This window comes from Ochotona princeps, chromosome X, assembly GCF_030435755.1.
Source record: "Ochotona princeps isolate mOchPri1 chromosome X, mOchPri1.hap1, whole genome shotgun sequence".
Taxonomy (NCBI): Eukaryota; Metazoa; Chordata; class Mammalia; order Lagomorpha; family Ochotonidae; genus Ochotona; species Ochotona princeps.
In genome coordinates, this window is record NC_080865.1 from 9,451,445 (window position 1) to 9,473,191 (window position 21,747).

The 21,747-nt window shown below is 43.0% G+C and overlaps 1 protein-coding gene and 1 non-coding gene across 3 annotated transcripts in view; both read right to left on the bottom strand.

Annotated features, from left to right (window-relative positions):
* The window catches only part of LOC101521880 (zinc finger protein 81), a 41,862-nt gene that overhangs the window by 7,084 nt on the left and 13,031 nt on the right, over window positions 1-21,747 (bottom strand). The window contains exons 3-5 of one of the 2 annotated variants that reach the window (XM_058658928.1): window positions 15,703-15,763; window positions 6,680-6,800; window positions 2,882-2,977 (exon numbers count right to left, since the gene is read on the bottom strand). In XM_058658928.1, the coding sequence (XP_058514911.1) occupies window positions 2,882-2,977; window positions 6,680-6,800; window positions 15,703-15,763 (278 nt within the window). The remainder of the gene's footprint in view (window positions 1-2,881; window positions 2,978-6,679; window positions 6,801-15,702; window positions 15,764-21,747) is intronic. The other variant, XM_058658929.1, reaches the window with a different exon arrangement.
* On the bottom strand, window positions 455-587 carry LOC118760456 (small nucleolar RNA SNORA9). Its single transcript, XR_004996797.1, has one exon. It is a non-coding gene; the product is annotated as a small nucleolar RNA SNORA9 (small nucleolar RNA).

The window sequence follows — 21,747 nt, forward strand, 5'->3', positions numbered from 1 at the left end:
ATAAGTGCTTCATTAAGCAGTCCAAGAATCTTTTACTTTGAAATTTTACCTGACCACAATGCTAGTAAGATGCTTTTCTTCTTCTTTTTTTCCCAAAGGCTGATTTTATTTATTGAAAGGCAGAGTGACAGAGAGAGGGAGAGAAAATGATCTTGCTTCCCATATAGCTGCAACAGACAAATCTGGGCCAAGTCAGGAACCAGAAACTCCACCTGAATCTTCCTTGTTCGTGGTAGGGTCCATGCCCTTTGGCCATCTCCAACTGTTTTCTTAGGTGCATCAGCAGGAAGTGAGATCAGAAGCAGAGCAGCCAGAACTCGAACTAGTGTTCCAATATGAAATGCTGACATTGCAAGTGGTAGCTAACCCACTGTACCACCGCAGAGGCCCCAAGACTTTTTTCTAAACTTAACCAGACACTCCATATACTATTCATTTTGATAATTATTTGTTCAATTGTCTGACAGTTCTACAACCTCGCTCTGGACAGAGCAGGGCAAGGCCTCAAGTCACTTCAAGACTGCTCTGGCAAGCACTGTAGGAATGCATAGGGCCACAGCAGACCCGAGCACGCTGGAGGCTTGCAATAATACAGCAGATTCCTTATAGAGAATCAGCATTTATTGATATGACCCATGTGGCAATTTCAATTGTAGCTATTTTCACAAGAGAAAATGTAAACATATGCTCACAGAGACATACCAGACTGTTCACTGCAGCTTAATCCATTATAATAAACAGTGCATATTTTAACAAATGATAATAAATTCAGACAATGGAATATTATTTAGCACTTAAAATGAACAAACAAGAGATACAGACAGCAATGTCTTACAAAATCATTGTGCTGAGAAAATGAAGCCATACTCAAGAGCAGGTACAGAATGATTCTGTTCATATGAAGCCCTAATGAAGGCAAATCTAATTTATAAAGTATGTCCACAGGGACAGGTATTTGGCCTAGAAATTAAGATGCCCACATCTCATCCTGGAGGATCTGAGTCAATAATCAACTCCAACTCCTGATTCCAGCTCCTGTCGATTTAAACCCCAAGAGGCAGCAGGTGATGGCTCAAGCAGTTGTAGCCCTTCCGCTCATGTGAGAGACCTGCATGCACTTCGCTGCTCCTGACAATGGCCTCAGCCTAACCCTGACCATTTGGAGATGGACCACTGGATGGGTGCTCTATTTACCTGCCTGTCTCTGCTCCTTGCCTCCCAAATAAATAAATAAAGCATGTCATTGGTTGTTTGAGGCCAGAATGATTCTGGATATTGACCATCAGGAGGCATGAGGGAGCACTGTGTGTTAAAATTTAAATGTTTAAAAGTAAAGAAAAAAAACCAGTTTATAACTGTGTAAATAGAGACAGAACAATATGGTAACTGAGAAACCCAAGGCAATTAATCTCCAAAGCATGCAATGAAGATGGATACATTTTGCTCCATACAAATGATGCTTCAATAAAATTGACTGTAAAGGGGAAAACTCTAAGTGACAATGGAAAAGTTGGTAATAATGAGACAACCACATTTCTCTGAGGAACGGAGGAGGCATCACAGAGGTGGGAAGGAACTGGAGAATCTAAGGGATCCAGAAGAAGAGCCAGAACATAACGAGGGGGGAAGGCTTACGCCTGTCTGCCCGTGAAAAGAGCCTTCCAAGAAAGTCTTTCACATTCTCCATGTTTTGTAAGTCTCACATGCACAGATCTCTGTAACCAACTTTGTCTCTACTGTTCTTTAAGACTGTAATAACTCAGACAAGATGATCTTGTCAGGACACCCACCCAGAAAAGCTACCTGCAGTAAGGAGATGACACCACCTCCTGCTTCAGGTCTCCAAGACCAATGGACACTGTTGGTCTAACAAGCAACTTATGTAGAATTTCCCCCTTTCTGCCTTCAAGCGTTTCCCTTCCCTTCAACTTCCTTGAACACAGCATAGTTTACGATGGCATGCCTTTCACCACTGTGGTATTATCCTACTTTTGAATAAATACTATTATTCAGACAGAATCTGACAGTTATTTAGGTTGACAAAGGTGACTATAAAGTCAAAAGATGGGGGTAAGGCACAAAGAAATGGGAAGGTGAAGAGGAGTAAGGCAATTGTAGGTGATACAAAGAGAAGAGCAAGTGAGGCTGCTTGTAGATGACAGTTTATTGATATTTTAGAGAGAGAAAAACAGGGATGAGACAACCAACAGATGTTCAAGGAAAGCAATTCATCTAATGAATAAGGTATGAATTCAGACTTTAGGTGTGGGCCCGGTGTGGTAGCCTAGTGGTTAAAGTCCTTGTCTTGCATGTGCTGGGATCCCTTATGGGCACCGGTTCTAATCCTGGCTGCTCCACTTCCCATCCAGCTCCCTGTTTGTAGCCTGCAAAAGCAGTAGAGGATGGCCCAGGGCCTTGGGACCCTGCACCCACATGGGAGACCAGGAAGAAGCTCCTGGCTCCTGGCTTTGGATTGGCTCAACTCCGACCATTGTAGCCACTTGGGGAGTGAATCAGCGGGTGGAAGATCTTTCTCTGTGTCTCTCCTTCTCTCTATAAATCTGACTTTCCAATTAAAAAAATTAGTCTTATAAAAAAAGATGTTAGGGGTGTGGTCTAAATAATAGAGCATAAAATTGTGATGGAAAGAGAATATCCAAGAAAGCAAGACTCATAGTGAGGAAGTCTGATATAGGATCCAGAAGATGAGAACTGGGGCAGTTATCCTAGAGAAAAGCCAAAAACACAGTTTGTAACTATAAGGTAAACAAGGAAAAACAGTTTGGCAACCGGGATTTATCCCCAAGCGATTTGAGGTTTATTACCTTTAATAAGAAAAAACAAAATTACTTCCATGTTTGTCATTTGTCTACTGACTCACCTGGACAGCTCTGATGCGGCATTTCCCTCTGCAACATCCATGGCTCCTCTCCTTGCTCCAACTTGAAGATGACCTCTGGCTTGGGAACTTGGTACCCTGTGAACAGGACAGGAGACAGGATTGGGTCCAGCTCACTCGCACTTGTTCTTCAGAAAAATAACCACATCTCTCTGAGGAACGGAATAAGCATCACAGAGGTGGAAAGGAACTGGAGAATCTAAGGGATCCAGAATGATGCCGTTACACATCTCAGATGTCCCAAAGCACTCAGCAGGTGAGAAAGGAAATGACCTCTCTGAGGCTCTGTGTTATTTCCTAGGGCAGCATAACAAAGCACTAAAAACTCAGTGGAATTTCTCCTCTCCCATTTCTTGAGTCTAGAAGTGCAGAATCAAGATGTCAGCAGGATCACAGTGTTTGTAACAGACCTAAAAAAGCCTCGAAATCCTCACACTGCTTTCTTGATATGTGAGTGAGAAAGGTCAACTAGAAGCCACTGGAACCACATCCACCTAGAAAACAGTAAACAAAACAACAATCTCATACTCGTGAAGGGCTTACGAGTTTCGTGTTACTATCAGGAACCTGAAGGAGGCAGAGATGGACATTTCCACCACATCCCCACTCAACTTGTCTATTTGGCCTGTGCAGAAAACAGATGGATATTGGAAAATGACAATGAATTGTCTCAAACTGAATCAGGTGGTATTTATAATTGTACCTACTCTTCTGAGTGTAGTTTCACTGCTTGAGTAAATCAACATATTCCCTGGTACCCAGTATGTAATTATTGATTGGGATAATGCCTTTTTTAAGGTGATCTTTTGGCAAACAGCATCATAAGCATTTTCTTTCAGCCAACAGGGCTAGGAATATAGTATGCCTGTCCAATCTCAGGGGTACAGTGTATGGTCATATGTTATAATTTACTCTGAAGTATTTTAACCTTTTCTTCCACAGGACATATTGGTCTATTATATCAATAATATGCTGAATGAACCTAATGAGCAAGAAATAGAAACTACTCTATAGTTACAGGTCAGACATTCATGTTTCAGAGGGTGGGAAATGGATCTGACAAAAATTTGAGGACCTTCTGTCTTATGAAAAGTGTTAAGGGGTCCAGTGGTGCAGGCATGTGGAGCTATCCTCTCTCAGGTGAAGGATAAAATTTTGCATCTGGTTCCTTCTAACAAGCGAAAAAATAAAAGAGGGATAATACCTACTGAACCTCTTTGGATTTTGAAGGCAACACATTGTTCACCTGGTCCATTTACTCAGTGATCCAAAGTGACTACTTTTCTGTGGGGCCCCATAAGAGAAGCATCCTTAACAGAAACAGGCTGCCACGCAGGATATTTTGTCAAGTTGGCTATAAGTCCCAGCGGACCCAATGGTACTTGAAGTGACAACAGTGGACTGAGAGTTTGGAGCCTTTGGCAGACCCCCTATATGTGAATCACAGCACAGACCCTTAGGATTCTGGAGCATAGTTCTGCCATCCTTTGCAGACAACATCCCTTCTTTTGAGAAACACTTTTCGGGTTTGCTATTGGGCCCGCATTTACTCACTCACTGAATGTGAGCATTAGTTAATGGAAGGGAAGGAACTTCACAAGGATTCTCTCAGTGATAGCAAATGAACATGGAAGAATACAGTGCTGAGTCCCTGTCCCAGAGTTGGGTGCTGGAAACACAGAATGTGGAAGACTGATTCTGTTGTGCTGCTTGTAGGGGAGCCAGGTTCTTCTGTCTGAGGCTTGTGGATGGTGTAGGCCAGCAGCAGCCCTTAGAGCACTGCACCTGGGTATTGCTAGTCATGCTGCTTGGGAATGTAGCCCACAATGGGTGATGAACCCCACCCGAAGCCAAATGCTGGTGAAAAGTTGGAATTTAAGAATTACCTTGAAGAGAAAAGTTGCAGAGAATTTTGACGACTGAGTTCAAGAGTGTGTAAAATTGTCAGAAGATGTGAATTCAGGTGAGAAATGGCAACTCTATACCCTTGGTCCAAGGTGGTTATCTTAGCCCTTTAGTCCTGGAAACAAGGAGATGGACCTGCCCTTGAAACAAAGCAGAGGATCTCCCAAATTCTGCGGTCTGTACCCTCAGGACTATAGTGGCAGCTGCAGTGACACTGGCCTCTAAACCATCACTGAAGTCATTCTTCCATGTTCTAAAAGGATAACACATGTTCATGGCCAAGTGGCTTTTCCATCCCTCTCTTGCCTGAGGAATCCAAGCTTACAGTCTTCCTTCATTTTCTCCCATCGCTGGTCCATTTAGCACTTGCTGACAGCATTTCTACTGATGTTGATTAGATCCAGAAGTTGCATATAGAATCACTTTAGTAACTGGCTTTCCAATTCTGGTTTCTTTCCACAATAGATTTTCTTAAGATTTGCAATGTGGGCAAGAGGGAACTCTTCCAAATCTTCTGGCATGTTTTTTCCTAATAATTCCTTCTTCAATTTGCCTGTTTTCTTTTTCCATATCTTCATATAAGCAGCAAGGGGAAGCTAGACTATGCTTAACACTTTGCTTAGAATTCTCTTCAGCTAACTATTCAAGCTGATTACTTCCAAGTTCTATGTTTCACCCACAGAACTCAGTTCACCCCCCAAGTGACCTGGCACTTCATATCAAGAACTATTTTTCCCATAGTTTGTAATCACATATTACTCTGTTCCATCTGAGACCTCATCAAAATTAATTTTAACATTCACATTTCTACCAAGAGTTCCTTCAATGCACTCTAGGCTTTTCTGGTTAAGTGCTTCAAGACATCTCCAGCCTCTGTTCATTGCCCAATCAAATACCATTTTCACAGTTTTGAGGTAGTTATCACAGCAACATCTCCTTTCTAAGTGTAAGAAGCATCCTTATTCATTTCCTAGGACTATGGGGACAAAGCGCCACAAGTGGGAGGGCTCAACTCAACAGCAATTTACCGGCGCATAGTTCTGGATGCCAAAATGAAATGTATGAAGGTATGATCAGCCACGCCCTCTTCCCAAGTGCTAAAGAAGGAGTAGTTTCCCACGTCTCTCCTAGCTGCCGGTGGCCTCAGGTGTTTCTTTGCTTCCAGATGTATTGTTACCATGACAAGGCATCTTCCCTCTGCCAGTCTTGGCATTGTTTTTCTCTGGGTGTGTCTCTGTGACCAAGTTTTTTCTTTCTTTTTTATTATTATTATTTTTTTAATAATCTTACTTAGTTGATTAGGGAACAAAGTGTCAAGGGCTACAGGTAAAGTGGGTAATACCATTGTTTCCACATCAATATCATTTTACCCTGTATCTGGGGTCAGGGAAATAAACAAAGGGAAAAGCCACACCCAACCTCCCACCCATCCCAGATCCCCAACGGGAGGCACGCTCTGAGGGTCCTGCTCATACAGTTTTGATAGTTCATCAGTTCTGGATTGCTGCCAATCTCGCAGTTCCAATCGCAATGAACCCTATTCAGAATCCACTGGCTGACAGTCTCTTCATGGTTGGGGTTCTAAGATCAGCAGTTCAGTTGGAGGGATCTCCAAAGAAACTTCATCTGAGATGATCCCAGGCCTGATTCTTGTGCGAGTTTGCTAGTACAGAGTCCAAACACCATCCGTCACACCAATCAGCTTATGCTGATGTAAAAGCCCACCTTGATGAGCTAATTTCAGTTTTATGAATTCTGTAAAAACTCTATCACTGAACATGGTGTCAAGGGAGAGAACTTCAACACATTTCACTTGAGGGGCACCACTGAACCTGCAACAGGCTCCTACTGAATTTACATGCTGGCAGTCCTTACCCACTGAGATCAGGTGGCTGTAGTTCTCCAGCATCACATCCTGGTACAGGCTCCTTTGAGTAAAGTCCAGCTGCTGCCACTCCTCCTTGCTGAAGTCCACAGTAACATCCTCAAATGACACCTGTTAACAAGACAATCCTGTTTCAAGACAATGTCATCAGCACTGAGGGATGAAATAAGATTTTTTATCATAATATATCTTACAATATTTCTATTATATATCCGGTCATATATAATAGATGCCATATATTATATAGAATATAACCATCTAGTCAGATTTCTTTTTTAAAGCATTTATTTGCAAGAGTGACAGAGACAAAGGATAGAGGGAGAGGGATAGGAGGAGGAGAGAAAGAGAGACAGAGAAGAAGGGGCGGTGGGGAGAGAGAGAGATAGATAAGCAAGCAGCCAGGAACTATCTCTAGGTCTCCCGTGTAATATCCTGGGTTCAAACCAGACACTTCAATATAGAGTGTGGGATCCCAAGTGTCTATTTAACATGCTGTACCACAATACCTACTCCAGCCATTTTCTTTTGATGCCTCTTCATTGATCATTGCTAATTTAATTCGGTGGTGGTAAGAAAACATATTCTATGATTTCAACGTATGATGACACTTTAAAAATTTATGGAACATAAGCAAAATCCACAAATCTCTAGTTAGACTAACCAAGAAAATCAGAGAAGACTCAAATAAAATGATAGGTTAAAAAGGAAATATTGCAACCGTTAATCACAAAGTTATTTTTTTAAATATTTATTTTTATTGAAAAGGCAGATTTACAGAGAGAAGGAGAAACAGAGAATAAGATCTTCCATCCACTGGTTCACTCCTCAAATGGCCTCAACAGCTAAAGCTGAGCCCATCTGAAGCCAGAAGCCTCTTCCAGGTCTCTCACACACGTGCAGGGTCCCAAGGCTTTGGATCATCCTCCACTGCTTACCCAGACGATAAGCAGGGAGATTGGTAGGAGGTGGAACAGTAGTGACATGAACCTGTGCACATATGGCATGCCAATACATACTGGCACTTGTAGGCAGAGGGTTAGCCATCATGTCTGTAGCCCCTAAAATACAGTTATTAGAGACTACTATAAGCAACAAGGCACGAACAAATGGGAAAAGCTGGAGAAATGGATAAATTCCTGAACATATATAACTTACCAAGATTGAATACATAGAAAACCTGAAAAGATCAGTAAAAAGTAATGAAATCGAATCAGTAGTAAAATGTGTCCTATCTGCATGGGAATTCTGCCAAACTAAAGCCAGAACTAACACCAATTCTTCTCAAACTATTTCAGAATACTCCATGAGGCAAGCATTATCTTGATTCCAAAACCAGACAAGAACAGAGACAAAAAGAAAACTACAGAGCAGTGTCCCTGAAGAACACAGATGCAAACATTCTCAAGAAAATACTAGCAAACTGAATCCAACAGCACAGCAAAAAGATCATTTACATGATCAAGGGGAACTCATCCTAGGAAATGCATGGATGGTTCTGTACTGCACAGGAAACAAGCAAGAGTGAAGAGATATCAGGGGACCGGGAGAAAGGTATCTGTAAACTATTTCACTGACGAAGGGGTAAATATTCAAATTATATCAGCAATTCAAAAAACTCAACAACAGCAACAAACAACCCATGTAAGAAGTTGGTAGAGGATCTGAAGAAACATTTTTCAAAATAAATACAAATGGCAACAAACACACTCAACATCACTAGCTATCAGAAATGCCAATCAAAACCACAGACATTAGGCGGCCTGCCTCTTTCCTTAAGTGTTTGTGTCAGTGAAACTACCGATAGCTATAAAGTTCATAGCACTAAACTACACCCAAACTGGCAAGAATCTTATCAACAGACGCCTCAAAGCATAAATAGAAGAGATTTCTAGGATTTTAACAGTCCCTAGGATTATAACAGTTTGAAAAATGCATAGAAAATGTGGGTTTTAAATACTTTATAAAGGGATTAAAATATTTTGCATCGAAATAAACTTATCTTTTAACTCATTTTTTTTCTGTGAACTTCTTAAAATATTCCTTGCAAGAGATGATTTCTTTTACAGTATCTGAGGTCAGCAGCAGTCACACAACCACATATGTGTCCCTTGCAGCCTCGCAATATGGAATCTGCTTATTAATGAGCCCATTTGGGGCAAAAGGTAGTTTATCAGGATACCATCCTGAGAGAAACAGCAGCAGGTTCAAGTATAGCTCCTTTGCTATTGAAACTTCTAGTGTAGAACTAAGTTAATGGCACAAACACATAATAAAGCTGTAAACAGGATGGCATGACATCATGCAAGTGAGTGTAAGTAAGGAGGTCAATTAGAGTGGAAATGGAGAAAATACTGAAATTAGGCTGTTACAAATAATTTCAAGATGGACTAGAAAGTCATCACATAGATCTCAAAGGTACTCAGATACACAATCCAGGAGCAGTTAGCTATAAAATAATTCCCAGACAGTGATACTAGTTCAGAATGTCAGAACTGCTTATATTTAAGGGACCAGATAGGTACTGAACTATGATTATTCCAGAAGATAGAGAAATGACATAAAAAGAAAAATAAAACCTTCTCCTGATAATATAAAGGTAATAGAAAGGTATTTCACAAGATTCAGGGAAAATGAAATTAAAGGGTAAGTTTAGGACCTGGTATAATAGACTAATGGCTAAATCCTTGCCTTGCATGTACTGAAATCCCATATAGGCACCAGTTTGTGTCCTGGATATTCTAGTTCCCATCCAGCTCCCTGCTTGCAGCCCAGGATGGAAGTAGTAGAGGATGGCCCAAAGCTTTGCACCCACATGGGAGACCTGGAAGAAGCTCCTGGCTTCAGAACGGCTCAGCTCTGGCTGTTGTGGCCAGTTGGGGAATGAACCAGTGGATGTAAGATCTTTCTCTCCATCTTTCCTTCTGTCTATAAATCTTTCAATTAAAAAAAAAAAAAGAATAGGGCCCAGCATGGTAGCCTAGCAGGCAAAGTCCTCGCCTTGCACACCCTGGGATCCCATATGGACACCGGTTCTAACCCTGGCAGCCCCGCTTTTCATCCAGTTCCCTGCTTGTGGCCTGAAAAAGCAGTCAAACATGGCCCAAAGCCTTGGGACCCTGCATCCGTGTGGCAGACTAGGAAGAGGCTCCTGGCTCCTTACTTTGGATTGGCTCAACTCCAGCCACTGCAGCCGCTTGGGGAGTGAACCATCGGACGGAAGATCTTCCTCTCTGTCTCTCTTCCTCTCTGTATATCTGACTTTCCAATAAAAATAAAATAAATCTAAAAAAACATTGTTTTAAACAAGTTTAATTTGGGTGCAGAAATGTGAAGTTCATGCATATTTTTTCATAACAAATTTTCTGAAGGTCCCTATATGCATGGATTCCAATTTTTTTGCATCAAAGGAAACATCCTTGAATTCTGTTTCCATGAATTTTGTGACAAACTCTCACTACTACTGAAACAACTTAGTTCATTATCTCCATAAAAAGGCACAATTTTACTAAGAAAAACTTAGAAGCGGCCCTTATGCTACATTTTTTTTAAAGATTTATTCATTTTATTACAGCCAGATATACACAGAGGAGGAGAGACAGAGAGGAAGATCTTCTGTCCGATGATTCACTCCCCAAGTGAGCCGCAATGGGCTGATGCTCGCCGATCCGAAGCCGAGAACCTGGAACCTCTTCCGGGTCTCCCACGCGGGTGCAGTGTCCCAAAGCATTGGGCCGTCCTCAACTGCTTTCCCAGGCCACAAGCAGGGAACTGGATGGGAAGTGGAGCTGCCGGGATTAGAACCGGCGCCCATATGGGATCCCGGGCCTTTCAAGGTGAGGACTTTAGCCGCTAGGCCACGCCGCCGGGCCCCCTTATGCTACATTTAGGATCTCCCTAAATTCATTTGTGAAGAGTCCCCACATCTGAGGATCTAAGGTCAGCTCACTTTGGAGGAGGCTGAAAAATGGCAATGTCTTCAATCTATCTCTGTCACCACCAGTCCACTTTTGATCCTCCTTCCCCCCAACTAAATCCCAAAATGCTTTTTCCACCCTTACCATCCCAGTCTTTTTCCTACCCAGTATTCCTACTCGTTTTGCAGATACCCTCTTTTCCTTTGGGCCTTATTTCTGCACTTTACCTTTGCTGGTTCTATTAAACTCTCCTCCTCTCCGATCCCCTTCCTCATCTGTATTATCGCCCTTTCCCCAGCCTGCAACAATAGGGCAATGACCTGAGCACCCATTTGCAAAGTGTCTTTTAAGTCCAGGGTCTTACTCAGATTTACATGCCCCTTTGTGAGAATAAAGAATGTGGTCATCAATTCATACTGGTTCTTTTTATTATTATTATTGGAAAGGCATATATACAGAGAGGAGGAAAAACAGAGGAAGATCTTCTGTCCAATGGTTCAATCCCCAAGTAGCCACAACAGCTGGAGCTGAGCCAATCCGAAGCCAGGAGACAGGAGCTTTCCTCCAGATCTCCCTCGCAGGTGCAGGGTCCCACGGCTTTGGGCCATTCTCTACTGCTTTCCCAGGCCACAAGCAGGGACCTGGATGGGAAGCGGGGCCGCCGGGATTAGAACCGGTGCCCATATGGGATCCTGGTGCATTCAATGTGAGGACTTTAACCGCTATGCTATAGCGCCAGATCCCATATTGGTTCTTGGGGTAGATTCTCCTGGGCTTTCTAATTTATATCACCTTGTACAATTATCTATAGGCCCTGGAAACAGACCTTCCTAGAAATTATAACACCCTAAGTCTTACATGCAAGGGAAAACCAGAGGGAAGAGGTTTTTAGAATCACCCTCAAGGTAATAATAGGCAAAGATAGAAGATTGCAGACAACAAAGAATGACTATCTCTAACTCCAGAGATAAGAGAATGCCTGGAAAGACAACGCTGCTGGTCTTGTTCTCAGTCAAGCTGCAGGTACTTGGGTTCATTAACTCTGTCAAGAGTTTAAAACAAGAAACTCAAGATATCATTCACAAACATAGTGCAGAATGGTCAAATACTTCTCTTCCCTAAACATTTATACTGATGCAACATCAGAAGGACTTCACTACAGACAAGGCCAAATCAATATAATTCAAACCCTTAGCTTTATAGCTTAAATGATTAGAATAATACACTTTTCAGATCCTCACATACAGGAACAGTTGCAGACATATACACAATGGACTTAGAATTTCCTGGCTCTAAAACACAAGACAAAAAGTCCAAAAACCCATCTCCCCAATTTCCTTCGTGGAGAGATCTTCCCCCTGCATCCACACACCTGACTAGGTGGACACCAGAGACAATCATCCCTAGCCAAAAACAGGTTGCCACCTTCCTAATGGACAGGACAGTAACACACTCCTCCCTTAGCATCTAATTTTCCCCAAACCTCCCTGAGTACACAAACCACACCCATGTGAAACCTGACCATCTACCACATGGTAAATCTCTTTCATGTAAATCTCTTTCTGTCTCACTAGGGTCTCTTAGTACCAGCATGTCCTTCTGCTTAGCTCCACTAAGCCAGTGAATCCAGTGGGAAGAGAACAGCTCTTTTACATGAGCTGTGAGAGAAGGTGCGGGGGAGGCAGTTCTTCAAAAAGCTCGTGGAAAATAAAAACCTATACGTGGATTTCTGACAGTTTTTTCCCCACCAAAATAAACTTAGCTTTTGAGTCCATCTTCCTGCTTGCATGTTGACATTCCTTCATATAAGCTCTTCCAGTCTGCATGTGTATTTGCATGTCTGTAAGTCATACATTCCTATCTCGGGGGGCGGGGAGGGCTGCTGGAGATGAATGTTACTAAAATTCCCTCCCAAATAAACTGAACTTTCAATCACTTCAATATGCCAAAAGAAGGTATTCTCATAGAAACTAATTAAGTAACTATCTGGCAAATTAGACTAATAAAAATAAAAATAGTCATGTCTTTGCCATCACAAGGATCAAATATAATAATATGGTTTTTTCCTTCTGATTGGAACCAGCTCTTTCAAATTTTTTTCTTTTTTTTCTAAGTATCTACTTATTTATTTACTTGAGAGATGGAATATCTCTCTGTTTTTCTCCTTCTCATCACTCTGCCTTTCAAATAAATTAAAACAAATCCTAAAGAAGAATACCAGAATGTGCTATTTCTGTCCTAGAGTTGATATGGTTACAACAAAACATAAAATACACAGAAGGCTTTCTTCATCCAAAAGTTAAGCCTAACAGAAACATACACTCCTATCTCAGTTGGGATTATTCTAAGTTTATTATAGGCTTACTGACTGTAAGCTAACATTGCAGCTACTAGATGTTCAAGATCACAAAAATGCAACTTTATATTTAGCCAAACTGAACTGCTATCCTGATAAACTTTATTTTAAGGAGTAATAAGGTTTTGTAGTATGTCAGCTTGAAGACAGTTCCCAATATCTTTAGGTAACTTAAACCTTGGAACTATGTTAAATTATTTAATGGTTACTAGTTAGATACTTAAGTGCTTATTAAAATAGAAAACTAAAATATTAAGCATAAGGTTTATAAATTTTTTAAATTCCATTTTAAAAATATTTATTTGAGCAGAGTGACAGAAAAAGGAGACAGAGACCTGCTGGGTCACTCCCCAGCTGGCCTACATGGGTGAGGTAGGGCAGTCAAAAGCCAGGAACCTGTACTTGAGCTAAGTCTCCCACATGCAGCAGGGGCACAGGCACGCAACCATCTTCTGCCACTTTCCCAGCTGCTTCAGAAGTGAGCTGGATTGGAAGCAGGACTTAAACTGAAACTCTAATATAGAATGCTGGCAGTGTACACAGTAGATTAACTTACTGTGCCACAACACTGGCCCCTTGAATCTTACTTGTATATGATACTGACTATATACATTTGGGTTTATTATGGAACTTGTTTGGTTTTGTTACTTGGAGAAGCTGCACTGCAGGTTGAATCTACCTTATCTGAAATGCCAGGGACCAGAAATGTTTCACATTTCAGAATTTTTCAGATTTAGAAATATCTGCATATATTTTGCAAGTCACACCACTCCTAATTGAAAAGTCCAAAATCTAACATACTCTAAAATGCCAAAATTCTGGGCCCAGCGCAGTAGCCTAGCGACTAAAGTCTTCACCTTGCATGCACTGAGATCCCATATGGGCGCCGGTTCTGATCCCGGCAGCCCCACTTCCCATCCAGCTCCCTGCTTGTGGCCTGGGAAAGCAGGCCCAATGCATTGGGACACTGCACCCACATGTGGGAGACCCAGAAGAAACTCCGGGCTCCTGGATTCGGATTGGCTCAGCTCCAGCCATTGCAGCCACTTAGGGAGTGAATCATCAGATGGAAAATCTTCCTCTCTATCTCTCCTCCTCTCTGTATATCTGACCTTAAAAAAAATAATAAAAAATAGATCTTTAAACAAAAGATCCAAAAACTCTCAAGTACTTTAAAGGTTTGTTTTGATTCAATCTGATTCTTAGATTTTCATATTAAGAATTACTAGCATGTATTAAAGAAAGTTTATGACTAAAAAATTAGGATACATGCTCATAAACTCAGCTAATCTGATACACGGTTATGATATATTATGGATAACTCATACTTACTCACAGTTAAGTACGCTTCAAGTTTTAATTGGTGTTAGGTGTTTGGCAGTGATTAAGACACCTTTTAAGATGCCTGGCTCTCAGTTCTGATTTCCTGCTCATGCAATCCTGGGAAGCAGCAATAATGGTCCAAGTATTTGGGTCCCTGCCACTCATGTGGGAGACTGACAGTCCACATAGGAGACCTGAATTGAGTTCCTGGCTCCTAGTTGTGGCCTGGTTTGGTCCCAGCCGTTGCAGGTATTTGACTAATGAACCTATATATAGAGAAGCACGAATGTTCTCTCCCCCGACTTCCTGTAGATTAATTAACTAACTAAATCATAATAACAGGGCTGGCACTGTAGCACGCAGATTATGCTGTAACCAGTGACACTGGCATCTTACAAGGACACCAATCTGTGTCCCAACTACTGCACTTCCCATCCAGCTCTCTGCTAATGCATCTGGAAAAGCAGTGGAGGGGCCCAGTGCTTGGACCCCTGCACCACACGGGGGACCCAGATGAAGTTTCTGGCATAATCCTGACCCAGCCTGACCATTGTGGCCATCTGAGGAATGAACCAGCAGATGGCCAGTCTCTGTCTGTCTCTCCTCCTCTCTCTGTTTTTCAAATACATAAATAAATCTTAAGAGAAAAAAACCCACATTTATAACTGAATACATGAATGAGACTCTACTAGGAATAACAGTGTCAGAGAAGAATGCAAGGTATGTACGATACATATTTTTTCTTCTTAATTGATATAAAATTAGTAGATTTCACATTTTTCACGATGCATATTTATACACATAGGTGTTGGAGTGAACAGTTTTGCCCTAAAATTACTGGTTATTCTAAAATAAGAGTAAAATGTAGGACAAAACCTGAATGGATATAGAAACTTGCAGATGGTCCACATACTGCCACGTTTTAGGGGTTTATTTCTAACATTTTGCAGGAACATAAGTGTCAAATATTAAATTGTTATCCTAGAATTTGATGAAAACTATTATCCCCACCAACATGCTTCCTCTTCTGTTCTTTGTAAAATACCTCCATTTTCATTGACCACTTGGCCATCAAAAAGCTGGAAGAGGAACAGAGTCAAGCCAAGAAAAATTTTCAACAATTAAAGGACACTATTAAAAAGCCAAAGATAAGAGTTATGGGAATTCTAAAAGGCACAGAAAGAGAAGCTGGGTTTAAAAATGTATTCAATAAAATAATAAAGGCAAACTTCCCTAATCTGCAGAAAGAATTGGGAAACAAAATACAGGAGCGGCACAGAACTCCCAATAGGGTTGACCAAAAGCGATCTTTGCCACGGCACATGATAACCAAGCTCTCTTGAGTGGAACACAGGGAAAAGATCCTCAAAAATGCACATAAAAATCAATTACCATATAGAGGAACCCGAATCATACTTACTGCTGACTTCTCAGAGGAAACTTTACAGGCCAGAAGAGAATGGAGTGACATATTCCAGACTCTAAAAGGAAAAAATTGTCAGCCCAAAATAATTTACCCAACAAAGCTTTCCTTTGTCTATGAAAATGAAAGAAAATTCTTCCACAGTAAAGAAGATCTCAAAGAAGTTGCCTCTTCCAGACCTGCCTTGCAAATGATAAAGATGTTCTCTTGACAGAGAAAAGGAATAGCACTTACCAAAACGAAAGGTAACTGTACAGAATGTCCAAATAAAACAGCAAAAGAATACTAAATCAAACAATGAACAACCCATGGCTAAAATGACAGGACCAAATTACTACCTATCAATAGTAACTCTGGATGTAAGTGGCTTAAAGTAATCAATCAAGCATCATAGATTAGCAGAGTGGATCAAAAACAAAACCCATCTATCTGTTACCTATAGGAGACACATCTCACCAACAAAGATAGGCAGAAACTGGAAGTGAAAGGATGGAACAAAATATTCCAGGCTAATGGAAAAGAAAAATGAGCTGGTATGGCATTCTTATATCAGATAATACAGACTTTGATGTGAGAAATATTAAAAAAGAGATGAAGAAGTATACCACATATATGATCACAAAGGATCCATTCAACAAGAGATCACCTTAGTAGTTCCCTATGATGTTTTCTTTTTCATCTCTGATTTTACTTGGTTTTTCTCTTGCTTTTCTTTGTTAGTCTGGCTAAAAGCTTGCTTTGCTCATTTTCTTTAAAAATGGCTCTTTCTTATTGCGATTTGCAGTTTTTTTAGTTTCAATTCCATTTATTATTGCTGTGATTTTCATCACTTCTTGCTTCCAGCTTTTTTCTTTTTTAACAAGTCCTTGAGATGCATTATTAGATCATTTGACATATTTCTATTTTTTGTAATCACCTGATGTTATAAATGTTCATTTCAATACTGTTTTTGCTACATCTCATAGGTTTTGATATTTTTTGGTTTTACTTTCATTTCTTCGAAACAGCTTTTTTTTCTTGTTAATTTCTTCAGTGACACTTAGGTCATGAAATATTGTTTTCTTTCAGAAGGTTTTTGATTTTCTCTTTCATTTTTTCAGCAACACATTGGTCATTCAGTAGCATGTTGTTTAACTTCATGTTGTAAATTTTCTATTTTTCTTCCTGTTGATTTTGTTCTATGATTTTTCATTTAAGGGGATGTATACTAACTGTGTAATAGAGACTATCATATCCAGATGCGAAGATATAATACTGTATGCATCTCTACTACCAAATCAAAGATGGACTCCTAATGAAACTGTTGAAACTGTTAAATATATCTTGACAATAGGCTGTCCATGTCTGCAATGTCAGGATACTATTAAATAGCAGAATGATGGACTTACTATTGCTCATGAAGGACTATACTATTGTAATAATATAGGGCCTGGCACAATAGCCTAGCAGCTAAAGTCTTCACTTTGAACGCACCCGGATCCCATATGGGCACCGGTTCTAATCCCGGCAGCTCCACTTCCCATCCAGCTCCCTGCTTGTGGCCTGGGAAAGCAGTTGAGGATGGCCTAAAGCCCTTGGGACCCTGCACCGTGTGGGAGACCTAGGAAGCTCCTGGCTCCTGCCTTTGGATTGGCTCTGCTCCAGCCGTTGCTGCCACCTGGGGAGTGAACCATTGGACAAAGGATCTTCCTCTCTATCTCTCCTCCTCTCTGTATATCTGACTTTCCAATAAAAATAAATAAAGCTTTAAAAAATAATATAGAGGAAATCAGTAGGGAGTGGATTTGGGGAGGGGGAAGGGAAATCCCAGAAATAAAATATTTTAAAAAAAAAAACAGTTTCTGTCAAAAGAATTGAACAGACTGGGAGAATTCCAATCATTAAACGGAACAAAGTGGAATTGAACCAATGCTTTAAAACATAATACATGGAGATGGGTATGGCCTGGTAACTGAGATGCCAGTTGGGCTGCCTGCATGCTGCATCAGAATGTACAGTCTAGGCTTAAATCAGATTCCAGGGCCTGGTGTGATGGCTCAATGGCTGAATCCGTGCCTTGCATGTGGTGGGATCACATGTGGGCACTGGTTCATGTCCCTGCTGCTCTACTTCCTATCCAGCTCCTTGCTTATGGCCTGGGAAGGCAGTGGAGGATGGCCCAAAGCCTTGGAACCCTGTGCCCACATGGGAGACCCAGGGCAGGCTCCTGGTTCCTGGTTTTGGATTGGCTCAGTTCTGGGCACTGCGCCGCATGTGTGTGGGCCAGTGGATGGAAGATCTTTATATATCTCCTTTTCTCTGTAAAATCTGCCTGAATAAACCTTAAAAAATCTCTTTTAAAACATCAGTTTCAAACTAGCCAACTAATACACTTCCTCGGAGGCAGCTCAATGTAATGAGTTAGTTGAGTAATGGCTCAAGTAATTAACTGGGTTCTGCCACCCTTATGGGAGACTTACATCTTACATTGAGTTCCAGTCTTCCTGCTTCAGCCTGGCCCGACCCCAGGCACTGTGGGTAACTGAGGAGTGTACCAGCAGATAGGAGCTCTCTCTCACTCTTGCAGTCTTGTGTGTACTCTCTCTTTCCTTTTCATCTCTGTCCCTTTGCCCCTCAAAGTCTCCTCTCTCCAAGCCCCCACAGTCTCTGTCATTTTTTATTAAATGTTTATTTATTTTCATTGAAAAGTCAGATATAGAGAGGAGGAGAAACAAACAGGAAAATCTTCAATAATTCGCTCCCCAAGTGACCACAACAGCTGGTGCTGCGCCAATCCAAAAGCAGGAGCCAAGAGCTCTTCCGGGTCTCCCACGCGGGTGCAGGGTCCCAAGGCTTTAGGCCGTCCTTGACTGCTTTCCCAGGCCACAAGCAGGGAGCTGGATGGGAAGAGGGGCTGGATAGGATTAGAACTGGTGCCCATATGGGATCCCGGCACATTCAAGGCAAGGACTTTAGCTGCAGGGCCACTGCGCCGGGCCCTTCTTTGTCGTTTTTCAAACAGCAAAACATTCATAAAAGGTTTAGATTTTATTTGAAAGGTGGATTTTACAAAGAGGAGATGGAGAGAGAGAGAGAGCGAGAGAGAGAGAGAGATTTCAATTTGCTGGTTCACTCCCCAAATGACTACAACAGGTGGGGCTGGGGCAAGAAGGAGCCAGGAGTCAGGAGCTTCTTCAGGGCCTCCCATGTGGATGTAAGAGCTCAAGTACTTAAACCATCCTTTGCTGTTTTCCCAGGCCATAAGCAGGGAGCTAGATTGGTAGTGGTAGAGCTGGAACTCAAACTGGCATCCATATGGCATCATATTAGAACCGCAACCCACATAGGATTCTGACACGCTCAAGGCGAGGACTTTAGCCACTAGGCTACCGCACCATGCCCCAACTGCATTTTTTTTCTTTTCTTTTTTTATTATATTTTTGACAATCTTTACATTGCTAATTAGGGTAAAAAGGTACAAGGACTATAGGGAAGTGGGTAAGACTATTATTTCCCTATTGTTTCCTTCAAATATCTGAGGTAAAGGGAATATTGAGGGAGAAGCCCCACCCAGTCTCCCACCCATCCCAGGTTCCCGATGTGGGGCATGCTCTGAGATCCTTGCTCAAGTGATTTTGATAGTTCACCAGTTATGAATCACTGCCAATCTCGCCACTCCAGGCACGATGAGGTTGTTGAAGAATCCACTGATTGACATAGTCCATCATAGAGTCTCCATTTGTCCAGTATTTCGCTGCCAACATATAGCTGAGGTGATGGGTTGACCTGTTCTGTCTTCCGTCTTTTCTTGGTTAGGGTTCTGAGTCCGCCATTTCGATTGGGGAGATCCCCATAAGAAACTCTGAGGTGTTCCCAGACCAGATTCTTGTATGTACTAGCAAGTACAGGGCCCGGCACAGTCCATCACCCGGGTCAGCTGGTGATTGCAATTGCTGGGTTGGTTTTGTTTTCAGCCCCGACTTCCACTGGAACCAATGGGTGTTGCAGTCCAGCCTGGTTCCGCCCAGCACACACTCGGCCCTCACATAAACCAGTGGGAGCTGCAGCCCAATCAGAGCGACCCATAATAACCCCCACCAGGCCCACCCCTACCCTGGTTCCAACTGCATTTTTTTAAGGTGAAGTTATAAAGTAGGCATTTTAAAAATTACAAAAACAATGCCTGACATGATAGCCTAGCAGTTAAATCCTCACCTTGCATGCACCCGGATCCCATGTGGATGCTGGTTCATGTCCCGGCTGCTCCACTTCCCATCCAGCCCCCTGCTTGTGGCCTGGGAAAGCAGTAGAGAATGGCCCACAGACCTGAGAGTTGCAGCCCATCGGAGAGGTGCCCAGAGTTTCCCTATGAGGCCCACTCCTAGCCTAGAATCTTGCACTCTCCACGTAGTTCTACAGTCCAGCTTGACAGGACTTGCCCCCAATCCCAGTACTTGCCAGCCAATGGTGCAGCAAAGCCCGATCAGTCTGCGTTTACTCTATCTCATGTATGTACCAGTGGATACAGTCATTTAGCTCAGCCTGGCTCTCCCCCTAACCTAGCTCACTTTCAGGCCAACGAGTGTTGTAGCCCCATCCAGCCTGGTCTGCCCCCAGTCTCAGCTCTCACACTCACCAGCACGGGCAGTGGCTCAGCAGAGGAACAACGCAGCTCTCCTGCTGGGTTCACCCCCCATCTTGTGTCTTACATGTGCTGTTGGGAGCTGTGGCCCAGGCTGGCATGGCTCACCTCACCTAGGCATTCACCAGCAGGCTTTGCAAGCTGGCTTGGGCCAGCCTGCCCCCAGTTCCAGCTCATGCTGGTGAGTGCTGCAGCCTAGCCCAGCCCAGACAGCCCAGTCCCGGCCCTAATGTGAATTGGCTGAGTTGTGTTGTGGCCCAACCCAGCCTGTCCTTTACCCTGTCCTCGTCCCCATATCTGTCAGTGGATGCTATGAACTGGCCCAGCCTGGCCTGCCCCAGACCTAAGACAGTCATATGCCAGCAGGTACTGTAATGTGACTTGGTCTGGGCTGATCTCAGCCTTGGTTCTTGGGCTCACCTGCAGAGACTGCATCCTGACAGAGGAATTTCCCAAGCTTCTTTTATCAGGTCACCTCCCAGTGGCAGAACCCATACACCGATGGTCCCTTGGCCCAATCTGACTTGGCCCACCTCCTGACCTGGCAAGAACAGTGGCCTTGCTCAATTGGTGCACACCAGTTCTGGCTCTTACTGTTGGGTGCTACAGCCCAGCCTGTCCTACACCTACCCTAGCTTTGTGAGCATTAAGTGGGTGCTGCAGCCTAGCCTGGTCTGGCATGCCCCAGATCCAGTGCACACCCATACCGAGAGATGCTGCAGCCACATCCAGCCAGTTTGCTGCCCCCATTCCAGCTCTCACACTCACTGGTAGCAACCGCAACCCAGCCAGGTTGTCCTCTTAACTCCCTCAACAAGCTTGCTCCATGCCACAGATCTTGCACATGCCAGTGGTTGTTCGGAACCAGCCCAGCATAGACCATCACCCAGCTTGACCTTTGCCATCAGATGTTGCAGCCTGGCCTTGCCTGGCCAGCACCCAGACCCAACTCTCCATTGTAGGTGCTGCAGCCTAGCCCTATTCAGCCTGCCCCCAACCCTGGCTTTCATGTAAATCAGTAGGTATGATAGCCTAGCCTAGCCCAGCATGACCTGTACTTCATTCCAGCTCCTGCACAGACCAGTGTTTGGTTTGGCCTGGTTCTGCCTGATCCATACCCTGCAGAGCCAACCCACACACCTGCCAACAAGTGAAGCTGCCCGGCCCAGCCTGACCAACACCCAGCACTGACTCATGTGCTCACCAGCGAGAACTATGGTCCACCAGGGCAGTTCCCTAAGTCCTCCCACCAGGGCCCCTCCCAGACGCAGATCTCACATGTGCCAGTCAGTGGTAGGCCCTTACCTGGCAGTCTGCCCCCCCAAGTGTCAGTTTCAGCCTGGCCCACCCCACACCTAATTCTTGGGTGTGCCTGTGGGAGCTACAGTCTAGATAAGCCCAGGCTGTTCCCAACCCCAGTA